This window comes from Topomyia yanbarensis, chromosome 3, assembly GCF_030247195.1.
Source record: "Topomyia yanbarensis strain Yona2022 chromosome 3, ASM3024719v1, whole genome shotgun sequence".
Classification (NCBI taxonomy): domain Eukaryota; kingdom Metazoa; phylum Arthropoda; class Insecta; order Diptera; family Culicidae; genus Topomyia; species Topomyia yanbarensis.
In genome coordinates this window covers 33,038,419-33,057,231 of record NC_080672.1, presented here as the reverse complement: position 1 = coordinate 33,057,231, position 18,813 = coordinate 33,038,419, and the positions used below count along the sequence as shown (strand labels likewise).

Here is an 18,813-nt window from a genome sequence, read left to right as displayed (position 1 = left end):
AATACCATTCTTTTCATTTTATTCACAGTATTTCTCTTCACGATAAATTTACTCAGATTCAATTGCATCCAACCCGGAAAGATTTCTGGCCAGCCCCAAAACCATAAGAAACGAGGCAGCAATCGTGCCGATAGCCGCCACCAATCGGCCTACACTCGAGAGATTGACCGAATACCAGAACTGCTCGAACGAAGTACGTTGTGGGAAATATTTGAAATGCAAGCACTGCATATCCGTAACGTCCTTGTATCGAACGGCCTGAGGCCGTACTTCAAGCAGGACCAGTACGGCTGCTTTGATTCCTGCGGAGTGATAAAGCGGCAATTAACGATAAGAATCTGCATTGTGAAGTGGATTTATTGCTTACCTGCTTGAACGGATCCATTGATGTATCCTCGGAACCAGCAGCTAGCATTGGAGGAAGAAAATATAATTCTTCGAGCGAAGGTCGGTGGAACTTCGAAGTGGAATGGCAAATCTTGCCGAACCGACTCAAAATTTAATGGATACAGCAAGGTGCGGCAACGCATTTTCAGACTGAGTATGCTAAGAATGGCACATCGGGTTTCATGATAACTCAAGTTTGCCGTATGGAAAAAGCTACCCTCAAGGGTTTTATCGTTCCTTTCGAAACAGATTATTCGATAAGGCGGTAGGAAAATGCTACCCGAAAATCCATGATTCCTCCACAAACAAGATTGATATTGTATCCTAAAGTTGGTCACGTGTGTGATGTTCGCATTCATGCTTGGTACTTTGAACCGCTCTGATGATGGAACGAAGTGTATCTGGACCAGGTCATTACACGAAACAGCACAAATGACGGTTCTAGCTCTCAAGCTGTGCCCTTTCTCATCGCTTACCAAGACAATATCCTCTTCAGTACTTTTCAGTCGAGTGATTTTATGCGAAAATGCTATATTTTCCACCCCAACTGTTTCGACTAGCTTCGTCACCAGTTCGCTCCACCCTCCAACTGGTACCAAATGAGTCTCACTATACGCTAGCATCTCGTACGCATTTCTCATCGACGACAGTGACCGGCAGAACTTTTGCCAATCCGTCACGGTCAGTTCCTCCGGGTAGAATCCACAGCTGATTTTGATAAGAAAACGAAAGAACTCTTTCGACACTTCCATCAACAGTTTTCGCTCGAGAAACGCATTCATATTCATCGGATCCTCGATAACAAATCGACTCGAACAGAGCGCATCGATTTCCGCCATCAACCGGTCACTTTCTATTTTGGCGAGCCGGCCAAAAACAAACCCCTTAAACGGCGTCACGTGGCGCGTCCCATCCTGTTGCGATGAAACCGTTTGTCCTAATTCCACCAACGTAACACCAAGCTCTCGGCAAAGCTCAGTGGCGTGAAAATTCTGCGATGTGATCCATCGTGACTTAAATCCATCCAGCAGGCCACCCGCTGCCTCCGACTGTTCCAGCAGCTTAATGCTAACGTTTTTACATTTCTCCCGAATATGTTTGGCTGCGCAGAGTCCGGATAGGCCGGCTCCGATGATAATTACGTCGTAGATATCGAGATTTTCTGACATAAATTTAGCGGGCGCGAAACTGTCGAAAATTGGTCGTCACGTTCAAGGAGTACTGGATTTTGGGAGCTGCCTGTTGACCTTGACAATATATGCATGGTAAATTATTCTGACTGATTTAGCAAATATCTTAGTCATTAAGATAAATTAGGCTCCAATAATAGGTCATTCATCATCCCCGAGCACAAACATGAAGTAGTAGCCTTTTTGTCACGTGTCGCATCGCTATATTTTATCCTAGGCGCAAACAAATTTGGCCAGAAGGTGCGCGATTTCCCCGAAACGAGCAATGCTACGGGAAACCAGTCCGTACCAGTCCGCTACACATGGGGACGGCTGGGTGTCACTTTGATAAATAGAAGTCACGACAATCTTGCACGCATTAACTATGATTGATGGTTTTAGTGTTTGGAAAAGACTCCCACCGAGCTGCGAGCGATTGCACTCTGACATGGATCACCGTTTACTTTGGCGGGGTAGTGGGTCACTAGCTCTGTTATCTCGTTTTTCTTAGCGGATCAGAATGGATCAATCAACATTGCCATATCACACACTTCCGGTTGACGAATTTCTATGTCTAGTCTGAGGGTCGTTATATGGATCTATTATCTGTATTTTTTCATAGACTTTCATATCTTTTTGTAGTATGAGGAATGGTTTCCAGGAAAGCAAAATTGTTTACTTATATTTTTGGTTTGTTTTTGTCCAAATCCATAGCAAAAAATAGCCGATTCGGACAGAAGGACCTCCCACTATCCATCGTGTGAGTGGGGTCTTCTATTTTTCCATGAATACGAAAACATTCCATACGCACAATAGCTTCCTAGCGATACTGTGCCGAGTGGCTCTACAGCAAATAGGACGAAGGACGCGTGCTTCATCACAATGTTGTGTGTTGTTTGTTGCTGCCGATATATGCATGTAGCATTAGCCAACGTGTCCCCAGCATATTCATCACCATCATTGCTGTGCGTCCTGGTGAAGTCATCGCCATGGAGCAGCTGCCAATGAGGGATGAACTGAAATAGTAACCGGCTTGCCAGACGAGACGACACTGTTCCCGAGACCGGCGGAATTGGGATGATGTTATATCTTTATTGTGTCTGGCTTTTCGGGCACCATCAAGTTGACGCGTGCGACGTTAAACGAGCCGTGGCTCGATTCGTTTCACTTTCATTCATCCCGTACCGTCCATTTGTCGGCACCATTAGCCGTGGCCAGGGCTTTTGTTTCGGGTGGAGGTGACATGTCACCAACTACCGTACGCCGGGTGGGGATTGGGTGTTGTCGTGTTATCGCATCAACGATCCGTGTACTGTACACAAACATGCTGATTAGGGTGTTGTCCGTTCTCGCGAATGAAGTTGACTTTGGGCAGATTAGTTCCACTAGGAGAAACCGTCAATTGGTTTGTCTATTTCCTAGTATGATTGGAATTTTGGTGTTGTGATTCGATCCTGTATTCAAAACAAATCATCGAAAAGAGCTTAGAGTGCACTTGTTGTTGTTGGAGCATACTTAACTCGTGCATAACTAACCCAACTGTGACCAATTGGAAATCCTTCATATTAAAAGTTGGAAAATAAACGGGATGAATTTTGCATTAAATTCTACTCTGTATAGATATTTCAGTATTTGTAACATATTGGACTCGATTTTCTTAATTGGTATTAACAACATGAATAATAATATGTTGCGTGAAACCATGCAGTGTCAGAGGATTCGCTAAAAGTATACATATTTTCAAGCTCTAAGTGCAATTTTTGCTTGTCCTTTTCCAATTCTAGCCATTGGGAAAAGGATCGCTCCCCGTAGCGCTGCATACTTGAATGGAATGGAATCTTACCAGGTGAATAACGGACGGCAAGGTCTTGGATGTAGTGCTGACGGTTTCGTTGCTGCTTTCAAAGAGTTATGGCCCCAAAAACACAGTTGATGAAGACGGCTTTTCTTCGCGATAGTTTTTCTTCGTAACAACACTAGGTTTCTCGTCGTGTTCGTACTTGTTTGGGATTTTTCGACAATTTACATGAAGACTTTAATGGTTATTAATTGGTGCCACTGCATGCATCAGTTTATCACTGCAAGTGAACATAACAAAGATAATTATATTGTCTACAACTTTACCGAAGACTGCAAATCAATCCAACTTTTCTGGGAAAAGTTATTAAAGTCTTAATGATGTCTGAGTTAGTTTTGTAGTCGATCCTCACGTACATTACCATGTATTAACAATACACACAACACTGACATCACCTCATTAAAAGTTTAATAAATTCTCTAAAGGGTGTTGGATTGAATCACAGTCTTCGGCAAAGTTTTGGACAATAAAATAATCTTTCTTATTTCCACTTGTCGTGATGCATTTAGTGCAACCTAGCAGTGAAAATGTACCTTCGTGCTTCGTGCGAATTGCCGAAAATATTCATATAAATTTCTAGGGCCATCCGATTTGATTCAAATTTGGAACAGTCTCTCGGTTAGGTTAGGAATCGACTCAGAGGTACGCCGATTGAGTTTTCAATAATTTTCTGCCTTTCTCACATAGAAAGATTATGCAATCACTCTGAACGTGCCCATCATAATCTGGGCCCGGAGGGCCGAGTGTCATGTACCATTCGACTCAGTTCGTCGAGATCGGAAAATGTCTGTGTGTGTATGTGTGTATGAATATATGTCAAAAAATGTCACCTCTATTTCTCAGAGATGGCTGGACCGATTCGCACAAAATTAGTCTCAAGTGAAAGGTACGACCTTTCCATCGGCTACTATTGAATGTTTTTTATTGATTTGACTTCCGGTTCCGGAATTACGGATTGAAGAGTGCTGCTACACAGCAAATTCGCATACAAACTGGAACCACCATTATTTCAATTTTTTTTAAAGTTAGGATTTGTGCACTTAACGTACAAAGACTGGTTTTACCAAAATTTTTTGCCCTTTTTCTCCATAGTGCTTTCATATAGGCCTGCTAAGCCAAGACAAGTTTCTCCTTCATTATGTCTCATCGGCATAAACAGAACTTCTGCTCGTACAGGACATCGCGTTTGACCAGTCGTTCGATTCAAACACAAAGTCTGTTCTAATCTGTCGTTAGTGTCGGTTTCTGATGAGACGAAGTCGAAAATGCATGAAACGTTGAGATGTGATAGGGTAGACGGGCCCTTATTCATCTCATTAGTCACGATGTCACACTATTTCTCTGATAACTCGGCTTACAGTGATTGGATTGCGCTTAAATAGGTAACATCTTTTTTTAATTCGTTTATTTGACACGGCTCATAGCGGTAGCTTAACGGAGCCGTGGATCTTTTATACGTTTACAATACATGTAAAAATAAAAATACAAACAAGAATTACTTAATTGGATCTCGTGCGCGCAACTTTTTATTGCGAGCGGAGACCTTTTTTCGCGATGTCTGTTGGCAAACAGTGTCAGGGGGTCATTTAATTCTCTCTTGTTTTTCACGTCCCGGTCGAAGTTGGCTTGGTGTCCGGGATCAGATGTTCTCCCTTGCTTCTTGCACTTATTGTTGATCAGTTTAAATCCGTCGTCATTGTTACTGCATTCGTTGCCGATGTTGCTTACAGTTGCTTTTGTGGTGCTGGATGATTCTTTTGCGGTTGTCATTATGGTCTGATCAGCTGCCACAAATTTGGCCACCGTTTGTGGTTCAGGCATTGGTATTGAAAACTCTGTTTTAGGTTGGTTTGCCGTAGATGAGTTGGCAATCGGTTGAGATGCATTTTCCTCTGCATCTTCCGCGCAAGGTTGTCCATGATGAGCTGTCTGATTACAATACTTGCACGTAGGAGTTTGCCCCTCATGGGTGCATAGCGTAGTTTGCATAATTGTAGTTCCGTGAGTTTTAAGTTTTATTGTCAAGTAGGAGGATATAGGCCTTTCAATCCGCATCCTCACTATAAAAACGCCGTTTGGAGTACCCTGGAAGAAGTTTCTCCAAGTATCAGGTGTAACGGATTCTACTTCTCCGTATTACGACATGTATTTTGCAATTGGCTCAGGAGGGGTACGAGGTGATAGGTCATATAACCTTACATCTATATAATCATTCTCAATGTATACGGGAATCTTAATTCCAACGTTGTCACTTTCAACCACGTGTTTTAAGTTGTTCTTCAAAACGAAACGCTCGGCTTGTGCTAACGTGTTGAATGATATTAACACTACATTGCGAAGATGATGATACTGAAGGTACAAGACTTCCGCAAGCCTAAGTTGCATTTTTACCTTCAGAAGGTATTGCACTTCACTAAAACTCGGTCGTTTTAAACAAAATTTAAAGTCAACGACCGCAGCGTTGGGTTGGAGTAGAGCTTTTTCGTCAACTTTACTCATTATGACAAGAATAATCCGATATTTCCTTTGTTCTCGAGACAATGCACACCAGATCGAGAGGCCTGTTGTTCACTTGGCTCGATTGTATGTCTGACTACGGCAGAAGTAGAAAGTAGACTATCAATATCTTTGCTTCGTTTCTAAGAAGCAGATGAATAAAAAATCTGACTTGGAAAATGTAAAATACTCGCGTTTGAACGAAATGAAAAGTCGAGTACTACGCACCCTTATTCATCCTACCATTTGAACTAATGCGTTGAATAGAGATAGCAGATACTGCTGTGTTACTAATGTGCTCAAATGGGTGGGATGAATAGAGGAGCTAAGATGAATTAGGCACAGTAACCCTATAAACTCGAAAAAAAAGCTTAAAATTTCTCGTTTAAAATTGTCGGCGGACCCTCCTCCGGGGTCCGCCTCTGGGTTCAAGTATTTCAGCGTCGACACATGTATGGGAATATTCAATATACATTTCCATCATTTTATTGAACATAACCAGCCATGGAATCGTAGTTTGGACACATGAGAAAGGCTAGGTGGTTCGAAACATGTTTTTTTTTCTGGGCAGTCGATGGACCATTGGGATTCCTAACTATAACCCGACATTTGCTTCCATTCAATTCCAGTGCTATGGACACCAGGCACTCATTAATACACTTTAAGACAGTCTCCAGACGCTTGGGTTTCTCTACAATACTGCAATTTTCATAGGCAAGAGTAATAGGACGCTTTATGTGCCCCCCTTGGTTTAGAAGAAAGATTCCCAGTTCTTCGACCGCCTTTAAAACTGCTTCTATCACAAGATTGAAAATAATAGGACTACTGGACTGGGAAAGCTCCCTCTGTCACAAGGTCTCACCGATCAAGCAGGCTATAACGCGATCAATGACGCAGTGCTGCACACCTTTCGTTAAAAAAATAATTTTTCGGAAGGACAACGTCTCAATAGGATACTGTACCTTTTAGTATCGCGGGAAGGACCTTCAAATTGACACGATCAAAAGCCTTCTCTATGTATAAGGACATCACGGTAGCAGGAATTCATCCATTCCAGCTCTCCTATATTATCCGCACTACAAATAGATGATCAATGGTAGACCTTTGACCCAAAAATGCTACTTGGTGGACTCCAATATCTCCGATAAAGCTATTTAAAACTTAAAGAACCCACAACAACGCGTACATCAGCAATCATGGATAGACAAAGGGTTGCTCTTTTTAAGTACAGGTATACCTCAATAGTCCATACCCTCGTTAGTATATACCTTCTATAGTAGGGGAAAGAGGGTAACAGTGGAACTATGAAAACAATACGTTTTCATAGTTCCACTGTTACCCTATTTCCCCTACGTACCCTCGATAGTACGTACATTTTGCTTCGATAGTACGTACACCCACCAAAAAAATTTTCGCTAGATTTTGTAAACTTCAACAAAATGCGACAAATTTTATAGAAGTTTTACGGGTTTCATGTTACTTCTGCATTCTTTAGAGAGGTTTTGTCAAGAGTTTTGTGCTACTCAGAGTAGTTCTGCATACTTCAGCAAAGTATTCCGAAGTTTAAGTAAACCACAAATGCATCATGAAAATTTATCAAGTTTGAAAAGGATCCTACAAGCTTCAAGTATCTTGAAAGTCTTATATATTTCGGGAGCTTGCTAACATACAAGGAGATCCTTAGAACTTTAGACAATTTGTACGAAATTCTGATCATTAATTTTTTTTGTCAAACTTCAGAGAATCTCAAATATCTTTAAGGTTGACAGTTCGAAGGTGGTATAAAATTTAGGAAATTACTTCAAACTTCAGAGAATTTTTATGAGCTCATACAATTTCTATAAACAACAGAGTGCTCATGATATTCACGCATATTTTACCAAACTCGGGATAATTCTGCAAACTTCAAAAAACCTCGAATTCAACCTCGAATGAAATCTTTAGAATCTCTGGAAAGCTCACGAAGCTTCAAGAACATTTAAAAGAATTCTGGAAGAACTTCCAAACATCAAGGAGTGTCTGCAAGTTTTAAAAACTCACAGTTAACTGTAATGAAGTATAACTAACAAAATCAGGAAAGTGTCAGACTTTTGCATGTACGGTATGTTCCTAAAGTATGAGAGAAATATTAATAACTTGAAGGTAAAATTTAGAGAAATTTTCCGAACATCAAACAAGTTTTTAGTAACTTTGAAGGTAATGAAAATGATAAAAAGTTTTTCGCTAATTGATTATGTCATTACATTCTAGGAGACACAATACTTTGATGGAATGGATGAGATTGGGATCAAGCACGCCTAGCTGCTTCGATGGAGGCTCGTATGACTTACAGATATAGACACCTCTTTTGTGAATCATGTGCTAGTTTCATACGATCTTCAGGAAAATTGTACATAAAAAGTATTATTTTGAAATTTATTTTTGTGATTCCATAGTACGTACGATTCGATAATACGTACACTAAACGAAGTGAATTTGTACGTACTATCGAGGTATAACTGTATCGGAATAATGAGATTCAGTATCCAAGTATCAGGAAGCTCGTTCGTGTTCTACGGTCTCGTCTGCATCAGAGTCGAAAAATATTTTTTTTTATTTACCAAAATCCGGCAAAAATGACAAGACAGCGACACTACCATCTAAAGCCCCAGAACTTTGCGAAAACCAAAATGAGACAAGGGCCTAGGACAAAGCAATTCAATTCCATTATTTCCTCCGCATACTCGTTTTCGCTTTGAGGTTGAGAGCGACATTAGTCCCTTCGATATTTGAACATGAGTGAACGAAAGCACACTATTAACGATATTTACTTGTCGTTGTTCAAATTCGTGGAATTACGAGCTAGAAATGATATTAGACGATTGAAGCATATTGGTGTGCATATTTCCCGTGTTTGCGGCGCTCTAATTGCAGGTCTATGATGAACAATATTCATTTTTTCTAGCACCACTGCTGTTGGTTGTATGAAATTTTTTTAGATCTTCTCTCTGTGTCTGAATCATTTATCTATAATGTTTGGCCACTTCGCAAGAGTTTTGAGAGATAAATTCTTTAGTCAAAATCTTTCAACTATTGACTGAACCGAATTCAGAGGGGAAAAAGACGAACGTTTCGATCCCGAAAAGACTTTATACTATCGGAACGGATGATCGTGAAAAACCATATGATAATCCATTGTTGTACAACAACAGATCTGACAACATCGCGTGATGTCTCGGCTCATGTCCAATCACTTCACGCTGGACGCACATCTCCGACGTATTGGGCTCGTGGATAGCGGTATCTGCGCTTGTGGTAACGGTTATCACGAAATCGAACATGTTGTCTGGGCATGCGCCGAGTACTGTTCTGCCAGATCTCAACTATTCGATTCCCTTCGGGCCCAAGGAAGGTCACCCAATGTCCCGGTTCGAGATGTACTAGCAAGCCGCGATATTCTCTACATGTTCCTTATATACACGTTCCTAAAAACCATCAATATCCAAATTTAAATGCCCCTATCTTTTCTCTTATCATTCCCAGAAGTGCCCTCTTCCGCCTACCGTACCCCAACGATGGTTTGATACGACTCCAAGACGAGACAAAACATCTGTCGAATGAACCAACAACACGAGATCTACAGTACAACATCACACGCGCAGCGCGGTGTGTTTCCGATCCATATCTGAGCCGTACTACGAAATCGTCTGGAGGAGCCCCTGCCGGCTCGAGGAAAACCGCCCGGCGTCCCAATACTTGATACATCCGTTCGAATCTGTAATCCTGGCCGTTTTCTTCCTGATGACGGAAACTGAAAGTTTATATCCCCCCCGTTCAGCCTTGTCCACCCTCTCTCCTATGTCTCTGATACACAGATGTATGACTTCACCACTTCTCCCCTTGAATATCTTCCCAAAACTTATGTGCCCCCCCTATATTCTAGTTTTAGTTGATCAATCCGTTCGAATCTGTAATCCTGGCCGTTAATTCCTGATGCCGGAAACTGAAAGTTTATATCTCACCCCCCCCCCCTCAGCCTTGTCCACTCTCCCTCCCATGTCTCTGATACACAGATGTATGACTTCACCCCCTTCTCCCCTTGAATATCTTCCCAAAACTTATGTGCCCCCCTATCTTCTAGTTTTAGTTGATCAATATTTAATCTCGTTAAGAAATGCACAACAGTACCACTACTATAAAATAGCCCTAATTAATTCCCCCTAATCTTGAACCACTCTCTCTAGTTATTTCTAGCTAATAAGCTTGTAAAATGTTCCGCTTAGTTAATAATTAATTTCTCCTACAATCTCCCTTCTAAAAATCATAAAGTGAATTACTATAAAAAGAACACACAAAATGACCCGTCCCACAAATCTTACGAATATTATATTATACCCTCTTCTATAAATTGCTGTTTATTAGCTGTAAAGTTTTTATTAGTTTCATTATATAAAACAAAATAATATTGAAATGTGTAACCCCCTAGTTTTAAGAAATTCAAAATGTAAAACAATGAAAAAATGGCACCTTTAAGCTAACGCATACGTGCCTTATCAAATAAACAAATTGAAAAAAAAAAATCTGACAACAAAACAACAATTATCGAATCCTTGAAAAAGATCCGAAACTTTGGATGCTTAAAAATTAGACTCCAGTTCACAGAAAAATTACAGCATGTTATTTAAATGATACACCATAATGTACAAAAGTTCTGATCAATTCGTTTCACGCAAAGTTCTAAAAAATTCGCAAAAAATGTATTTTTCACGCTGAAACCCTTACCTCCCCCTTAAGTATAAGAAACTGAGAAGGGCGTACCTGTGGATATTTTATACTGTAGAGCAATTCCATCAAGATTGATTCAAACGTTAAAAATGGTGATATAATTCAATTCTGACGAAACTTTTTACGTTTCATCTGTATGAGAGACTATCACTGTCGATTAGTTGGATAAAGCACGAGATTCGCTCTTGGGCTGCATCCGAATATGCCAACCGTTGGGGTAGGTTGCAAACTTGTTTTCAAACTAAGACTTTTCTGCCGGATGTGAGCAAGAAAATATCAAAGAATTTGCTGAATTTTTCCAAGCACAGGATTCTAGTCAGGGCACTGACTAGACATTGCAAACTCAATTATCACATGGCTACAATTCAGCGCGCTGAGTATTATTCGTGGGATCTTTGTGAATGCGATGCCCTGCAGTAATGCAATTGCGTAACCGAATTTTTAGTTCTCCATATATAGACGAACCTAAGAGTGTTGAAACTCAAGGATAAGCTATTTTCCGAACCCAGCAATAGTTTAATCCGTATTTGAATGACAGTATCTCTTCGGGGATGTTGTCGTTCTCAACAGATTTCTTTAATTCCTTGGAGAGTGAATAATGCTTCCGTAGTGTCTATGTTCTCTGTATCGTTATTTTCCTTATACCTAACCTTACCATTTCTCCAATCTTTCCCATCAGGAAATGATGAAAACACAAATCACGGTAAGGCACAAATCTCCAATCAATATGGAGATCGTGCCATTTGACCCAGTCGCCATTGATTCCTGGTAGTAGGGTCCTCTAGAGTTTTTAGTCGTGCGCTTTGGCTGCACTTTGCTGGTGTTAGTCACGATTTGGGCAGTTTTGCATCTTATACGTTTTCCATAAGGATCTTGGCCTACTAGACGAAACTTTGCGAAATATCTGGTTTTCTGGCCAAGTCCTTTGTCGAAATATTCAGATTCCGCTTGAAATGAGCAATGAGTGCCCTGTCGGAATCTTTACGCGTTGTTCCTGGTTTTCGTCCCACTCCTCTGACTTATGGTTCACTGTAATCCGTTCCAGGAACCTTGGTAGCTCAGGATTTTGCATGTGGGTGAAAAAAATTCTTTCGCGAACGGTTTGCTGATTTTCTTCCATCCCGAGCGGAGTCTCATTGACAACTGCGTTAAACTTAACGGACAATACACTCTAAAGAGAAACTGGGTAAATTTTGGCTAATTTTGGTTAATTTTGATCAAGTATGACAAATATTAAACACGCAAGTTTCGAACCATCGCAACAATTATCTACACACCCTTTATTCGTTTATTTTTTCCATCTTTAAAATTGATAAAATACCCAAGGTTCTGTTGAGCCAACGCTATCAAATAAACTATTTGTAAAAAAATGGTTTGATTTGAAAGGTTGAAACCGTACAATTGTCCTAATCGATATTCAAATAAGACGTTATCTGTTGTAGTCAGTATTTTATGTCAGTATTTTATGTCCTGGGACCCGGCGCGAATCTCGACGGCCCTGGCTACGAGTTTATTTAGAAAGATTTTCACATCAAGGGTCATTTGCTTTTTTCGGCAGTAGTCTATTTCAAATTAAAACAATTCAAAAAACGAAGTTTATTGCGGTTGTCTATCCTGGGCGCAGTGCTTGTTGTTGCACTTGATCTTTCTCAGGGGGGAGGCTTGTTACTTCCATTATTAAATTTTCCGAATGCTGGCTCGCTTTCTACCTTCATGTCGTTGTTGCTAGGGCAGTATTGGTTTTTACTGTTGGTTGGTTTTTGATTGATTTCATTCTTCCTTCGCTAGGTGCACTGGATGTTGGTTCCCTGTTATCGAGAGTTATTGTTTGAAATAGACTGGTCTATGGTCTAGCAGTGGAAGGCTGTTTGTCAATGGGTGCGATGGTAGATCGATTTTCTTCAGGAGTGCCTTCTGATTGCAAAACTGGCTGGTTGGTTGGTTCAGCGGCATACTCATCACACGAACCCTGATGAGCATGCCAAGGAAAAAATTTCTCCAGATGTCATTCGTACCAGCTTCAACTTTTTTGAATTTTGACATGCATTTTTAATGTACTAGGAGCCTAGTGGAAAATCATGTAGGCGAATTTCAGTCATATCATATTTATTCTCAATGCAACATTCGTTTTCATAACCTCGGGGAATTGTGAATGATGAAAATGTAAACAAAATCGCGAAAACCGTGTTAAACATATAGTTTGAATAAAAACCACAAAAGTGTATTAGCCTCCTTTCAGTTGTATTTATAATCGTGTCCTTCACGGATAGGTAATTTTTATCTGATTTTGGTTACGCAAGCTCCTAATTTATCCACAGATATTTGCAACATAACAAAAATTCTGTACCTCCGCCAATACCTATTGTTAGAACTTAATGATTCTTCATAGCAACCATTCTACTGCTAACACGCCATCAATTTCCATTATCGTTGTCTCACCTATTATCGGTACCACGGCGATCTAAATAGAGCGAGAGTGCCCCGACTATGCTCGATAGGCATATTGTATTACCATCAGCATCCCCAACCACTCACTCAGTCATCTGCCCGGCACCTGGTCACTAATGAGGTGTCGTTTATAATTATTCCAATTAATTTGCGAGGCCTTCGCTTTGCATCCGGGTTTGCTTGTTAAATCGATATAGACTTTGCGAGCCTCGTCAATGGACGGACGATGGATGGACGGGGTGTCCCATTAAGTATTAAGTTGTTCCTCAACGCTCCGCGGCTGCGGCGGCGGGACCGACTTAGACGTTGCGGGTTGTACAAAGGGGAAACACTGGAAACGGTCAGGTTCAGTAAATGTGCCAATGATGCTTCTGTTCGTTTGCTAGAATAAAAGTTGTATAAACGAACAATACTGGTAGCTTGCGCCTGTGTTCGAATCCGTTACAATATTCAAAACCTGCCAACTGATATGTATAAGTCTATCAGAGTTTTGTTCGATATGCAGCATGGTGGCGCCTAACTGGATTACAATTTTTTATGAGCAGAAATAATGTTATATTTTTTATGTAATGTGTCATAGTTTAGAGAAAACAATTCTGTGGCAGCAAAGTGCAACTCAAATGCTTGTACCAATAGTATAACTGCGTAACCTATCAATTCCAAGCAGGCGTTTTACTACAGCATCGCATATGCATGCACGGACTTAACACTTTGCTGAAGCCAAACATAATCGAGTAAGGCTAATATTAGCTCTTTGATATCGATCTGTAGTAAGTGAATGGATTTTTGCTAGGAAAGCGATTGCCTCGCACAGGGAATTGCTTCTGTATGCGAATGAGTTGACGACATGTTTAACATCGATCTTGAAATTTCCTTAATTCAGTTGAATAATTGCCCGTCGGCAGGTTCGCTGACACGAATAACATTTCTATTTTTCCAGGATTGTATATTTTCAGGATTTTTTTCCACCAGCTCACTCACTCGACAATGGCATTCAATGAAATAAAATGAATCCATCATCAATGGAGTGTTTCTGACAGGATGAAAGGACAAACAATAATTCAATAAGTTGCACTTCCGTGCTACTTGTTCTGTCTTCTACCAGTTGATGGGTATAAAGAATGAGTATGTAAACTTTACACAGCTTCACTTAGCAAGTAAAGTACAAAGTTTGTACTTACTATGAACTACTACTGACTGTGTTGAGTTCACATTCTAATCTTTGGCCATGATATAATGAATGTTTTTCTTTCTCGACCTGGTATCGAAGGAAATTGTAGTTGTATTCTTATTCTCACTATCGAATATAATAGCAAGATAACTTATTCTGTCAATTCTTGGCCTATGAAACGTTACGTTTAGCTTTGAAGATAACGTGGAATGTCCACAAATGGTAGTGTCTGATCCTGACGGTATTTTTAATCAGGGAAGGTCAACAAATTCTCATAAAAATGTGCTTCATCTAACCCAGGCTAAGCAGCCTATAAGTTAAACATCTTGAATTCCACCCTTTTCTAATTCGCTGATAAATAAAATTAACCCTTAAATGCATACTGTTGGCATTTGGCAACATACCGAATTCCGTGGTATAAAGCCTTAACAAGAGTTATATATCGTATCCATCCAGAAAAATGAGTACCAAGGAAAAATGAGTTTCATGCATTTAAGGGTTAAACAAGACCAAAGTCTAACAAAATACCATTACACACATAACAAGGCGCGAACGAAAAATTCCACCGTTTAGTCCGGTTCAATCAAGTAGAAAATTAATCACAACATAAAACCTGTCACATCAAATTTTTAAATTAATTCTGCAATTCTGAACGAGCAGCTCGTCAAATCCAATAATCAAATTAAAGCGGTCGGTCTTTTGTGTTTTATATTTTTTCGCCTGTTTGCTGCCGGCCGGAGACAGTTTATTGAAACAAGCACTTGGTTTGTGGGTTTTGTGACGCTAGAACCAATTGATTTTTTTTATCGTTGCTTTTCGACAAATGCCTCCCATGTCAGCAGAACTTGTACACCTGTGATTCAATCACCGTTCTGTCTGGTTGATCGATCATTTTTATTTTGGCGCCAGAAGGTAGATTTGCGCGTTTGTCGTATGATCCTTGCATAGTAAAATTAATTTACAGCGTTCTTTTTTCTTTCTTTTTCAGGGCTGTGTTGCAATTTTGAGCATAACGTGGATCCTTTGTTTGACCTTTTTCGGACTGTTGGTGCTACCGAAAGGTAAGTAGGGATCATATTCAACACTAAACTGTATAGTTTAGTGTTGAATATTTTTTTAATATTTTCAATTCATGAAGAAAAATAAATAAATAGAATATAAGATTCGGTGTACACGATTTGTTACTTATCGCCTAAATATCTTGCAAAAATCCATCCAAAATTTTTCTCCACTGTGGAGAAATATAGCATAATGTTTCGTTTGTTTGCTTCGTCATTTATTCGTTCAGTGCAGCGTATTCATTCCGTCATTTTCGGTGCAAGCTGAACTTCAGTTGCAAAATACACGCAGTATTGCCCATGGAACGATATAGAATGAAATTAGACTCCTAAAGCATCGATTGTGGAGCTTTACTTTGTTTTGATTTAAGAACGATTAAGTTAACGCTTTTTAATAAAATTCGGTATTTGTTGCACAAGTTTTGTCCAATACTGTATATTACAAATTTGAAACGTGTGTATCAATAGGCTCACTACCCTATGAACCTGCAAACCATTGAAAAAAGTTTGGTATGGCAAATTCACCCGTATCAACCCAACGCACACACAAGCAGACAAAAATAATTGATTTATCAACATGTAACTCAAAGGCAGCACACATACGTCGTACCCTGCAGTGTTGCACTCAATCCAAATTCACCCTTTCCACCAGTATTGCCTACCCGCTCGTGTACATGAAAGTTTCAAATCGCACAGCGTGATGAAGAGCGCACGATAAACTTTGCACACAGCAAAGAAACGAGTGCAGGTTTTGCACAGTTTAACTGCACGCTTAGAAAAAATGAAAATTACAACTGACGTAAACTGTGTTTCGACGTATTTCGCTATATAATAATGGAATTTTACGTGTTTTAACATGTGAAATAAAATATTGTATCTCTTTTGATGTAAAACTCGGTTGAATGGAGATGAAGAATTGTGAACAAAGCGTATTTTTACATGTTCTTGAATGTAAATTCAAGTGAATTGTGCTCTCCTTTTATGTGCATCTTGCGAGATGTAAATATTTTTAAGTGTGTGTGTGTGAGTTAACCTTCACTGCCGAAAATTCATAGTAGTTTCTAGTTAGAATTGGTTGTCATCCGAGCTGGGATACTAACGAACCAGAAAGAATTCCGGTTGCACTTTACTCGGTGGTTGCATTAACTCGCACTCAGTTAAACCATGTGAAACTTGCCCCCGATACCTTGCTGTGTGCAAAGTTTATCGTGCGCTCTTCATGAAGCTGTGCGATTTGAAATTTACCATGTGCATGCACGAATGTACTGACCGGACGATATTTATAGCCATAATGTTGCTCGTTCGATATTCAAGTGACGAATGATTAAAACGGACACGCAGTACCTCTCTTTGTAAATTACTCGTATTTGATTGAATCACTTAGGTGAGAGTGTGTGCATATTCTTACGTTGTCTAAAATCCATTGCATCTACCGCTTATTGTATCGTTTGGACAATATAGTTAACATGTTGCTCGTTTGGCAAGGGAGCATCGACTAATACAAAACGAGCACACGTGACCCGTATAAGTATCCTTCCCGTATGTGATGTAACGCTTAGGTGCTCAATTTATACGGTTCTGCCTGAAATAGGTCTGCAAATTTCGTTCAGTAGTGAAAACTCTGCGTGCTTATTTTAATGACGGACGAAGCTCACTTCACCCTTTCCGGCGAAGTAAATAAACAAAATTGTCGAATTTGGGGGACACAGAAGACACACGTTATACATGAAACACCATTGCACGACCAGAAAGTAACTGTTTGGGCCGGAGTGTGGCTCAAAACGATCATCGGTCCTTATTTTTTCAAAGAGGGAGAGACCATTAACGGTGCACGCTACCGTTGGATTTTGGAGCACTCTGTCTGTCCACAATACAAAAAGGTCTGAAATTCCCAGGACGCATTGTCTCAAGAAATGGTGATTTGGAATGCCCTCCTCGTTCTCCGGATTTAACGGTACCTGACTTTTTTCTGTGGGGTTACTTGAAAAGTAAAGTTTATTCTAGCAAACCTAAGAACCTTGTCGAACTAAATGCTAATATACGAGCTGAAATTGCTGCGATTAAGCCCGAAATGGTGTCCAATGTCATGCAAAATGCCCGCAAAAGAGCTGCTTTTGTGTATCAAATGGGGGTAGTCATATAATCGACGTTTATTCTAAACCTTGTTTATAATAAATGGCATAAAATATCCTGTAAAAACTTGTTTACTTGTGAAGATCGTCTGAAAAGTGGCGAAGTTGTTCAATTTGAAAAAGGATACATCCAGCTGGCGCACCCTGTACGCTTAATGTCATTAAACATGAATAGTTCATGAGTCTATCTTCTGACCTCGCACAAAGCAGAAGCAAAAAAAATCGCTACGCTTTAGCAGACTATAGGCACCAGTGAATCAAGCCAGCTTTTGTTCTATATCAGTACACAAACAAATTGTATCGTTGCCCTCGGCTGCCGAATGAAATAAGTTTACCAAATGAAACAAAAGTGCCCGTGCTACGGGATAGCACGATTTCGATCGACTTTAATAAAACTCGTGTTAGACCCATAGTTCAGGAAGTGGAACAGTTAGTTAAGGTTAAAATGGAGCTTAATCTCGCTGAAGTTACGTACATTCAGCTGCACCACGTTAAAAACTGTGTTTTGATCACGTTTTGAAGTTTAGCACTGGCAGAAAACTTCATTGCAAAGAACAATATGCAACACGAGGTCGAATTTAATAACACCAGAATCAAGATCCCCGTGCATATGGAAAACGACATGGTGGACGTGCGTATCCATGATTTGGTCCCGCGCACTAGGGAAGATTACATCAAACGAATCATGTCGCAATATGGAGAAGTTGAATCTATTACGAATGACCCCTGGTGAAATTTTTTCACCGGCATTCCCAACGGCATTCGTATTGTGAGGATGCGAGTGACTAAACCAATACCTTCTTACATGATTATCGAATGCAAATCACCGAAGGATGACGTGACCTATAAGCAAACAACGCCAATCACATATCCCGGGCAGACCCCAACATGCCAATTCTGTAACCATACAGCTCACTACGGAAACACATGCGTCGAAGCAACTAGTCAAAACTCATCTACTACAGCCAACTCTAACAAGCAGCCACCTCTAACAAGCAGCCACCGACACCTTCAGATAAACCAAAAACAACGATCCAATAAACCAATAATGCAGGTACAACAACCACGACAACCGCTCCCAAACCAACCACTAGCATCGCCAATAGAGAAGCAAATACCGATGAAGACGGATTTACAACAGCGACCCGTAAGAACAGGAAACAAATAAGAACCTCTGATCGTGAACAGCAAGAAAACAGTACCATGGACGGGAACGATAAGGCGAGAGAAGGCAGACTGAATGGCCCCTAAGCGGCTTCACCGCCAAGAAAAAGGATCTCAACACGCAGCAGCAAACTGCGTCATCAAGATCTGTCAGACCGACATTCTT

At 40.3% G+C, this 18,813-nt stretch overlaps 2 protein-coding genes across 2 annotated transcripts in view; one reads left to right on the top strand and one right to left on the bottom strand.

Moving 5' to 3' along the window:
* LOC131689655 (5-hydroxytryptamine receptor 1A) overlaps positions 1-18,813 on the top strand; it is a 172,232-nt gene that overhangs the window by 114,223 nt on the left and 39,196 nt on the right. The window contains exon 4 of the mRNA XM_058974896.1: positions 15,282-15,354. Coding sequence (XP_058830879.1) covers positions 15,282-15,354 — 73 coding nt within the window. The remainder of the gene's footprint in view (positions 1-15,281; positions 15,355-18,813) is intronic.
* On the bottom strand, positions 32-1,556 carry LOC131689656 (amine oxidase [flavin-containing] A). Its single transcript, XM_058974897.1, has 2 exons — positions 368-1,556; positions 32-302 (listed from the first exon to the last, which is right to left on the bottom strand). Exons 1-2 carry the CDS (start codon positions 1,554-1,556, stop codon positions 49-51), a joined length of 1,443 nt encoding a protein of 480 aa, XP_058830880.1. The 3' UTR covers positions 32-48.

Coding starts and splice junctions, on each gene's coding strand:
- LOC131689656 (XM_058974897.1), bottom strand. CDS start 1,556: ATGTCAGAAAATCTCGATATCTACGACGTAATTATCATCGGAGCCGGC. Junction 303..367: donor CAATGGATCCGTTCAAGCAG/GTAAGCAATAAA, acceptor ATCACTCCGCAG/GAATCAAAGCAGCCGTACTG.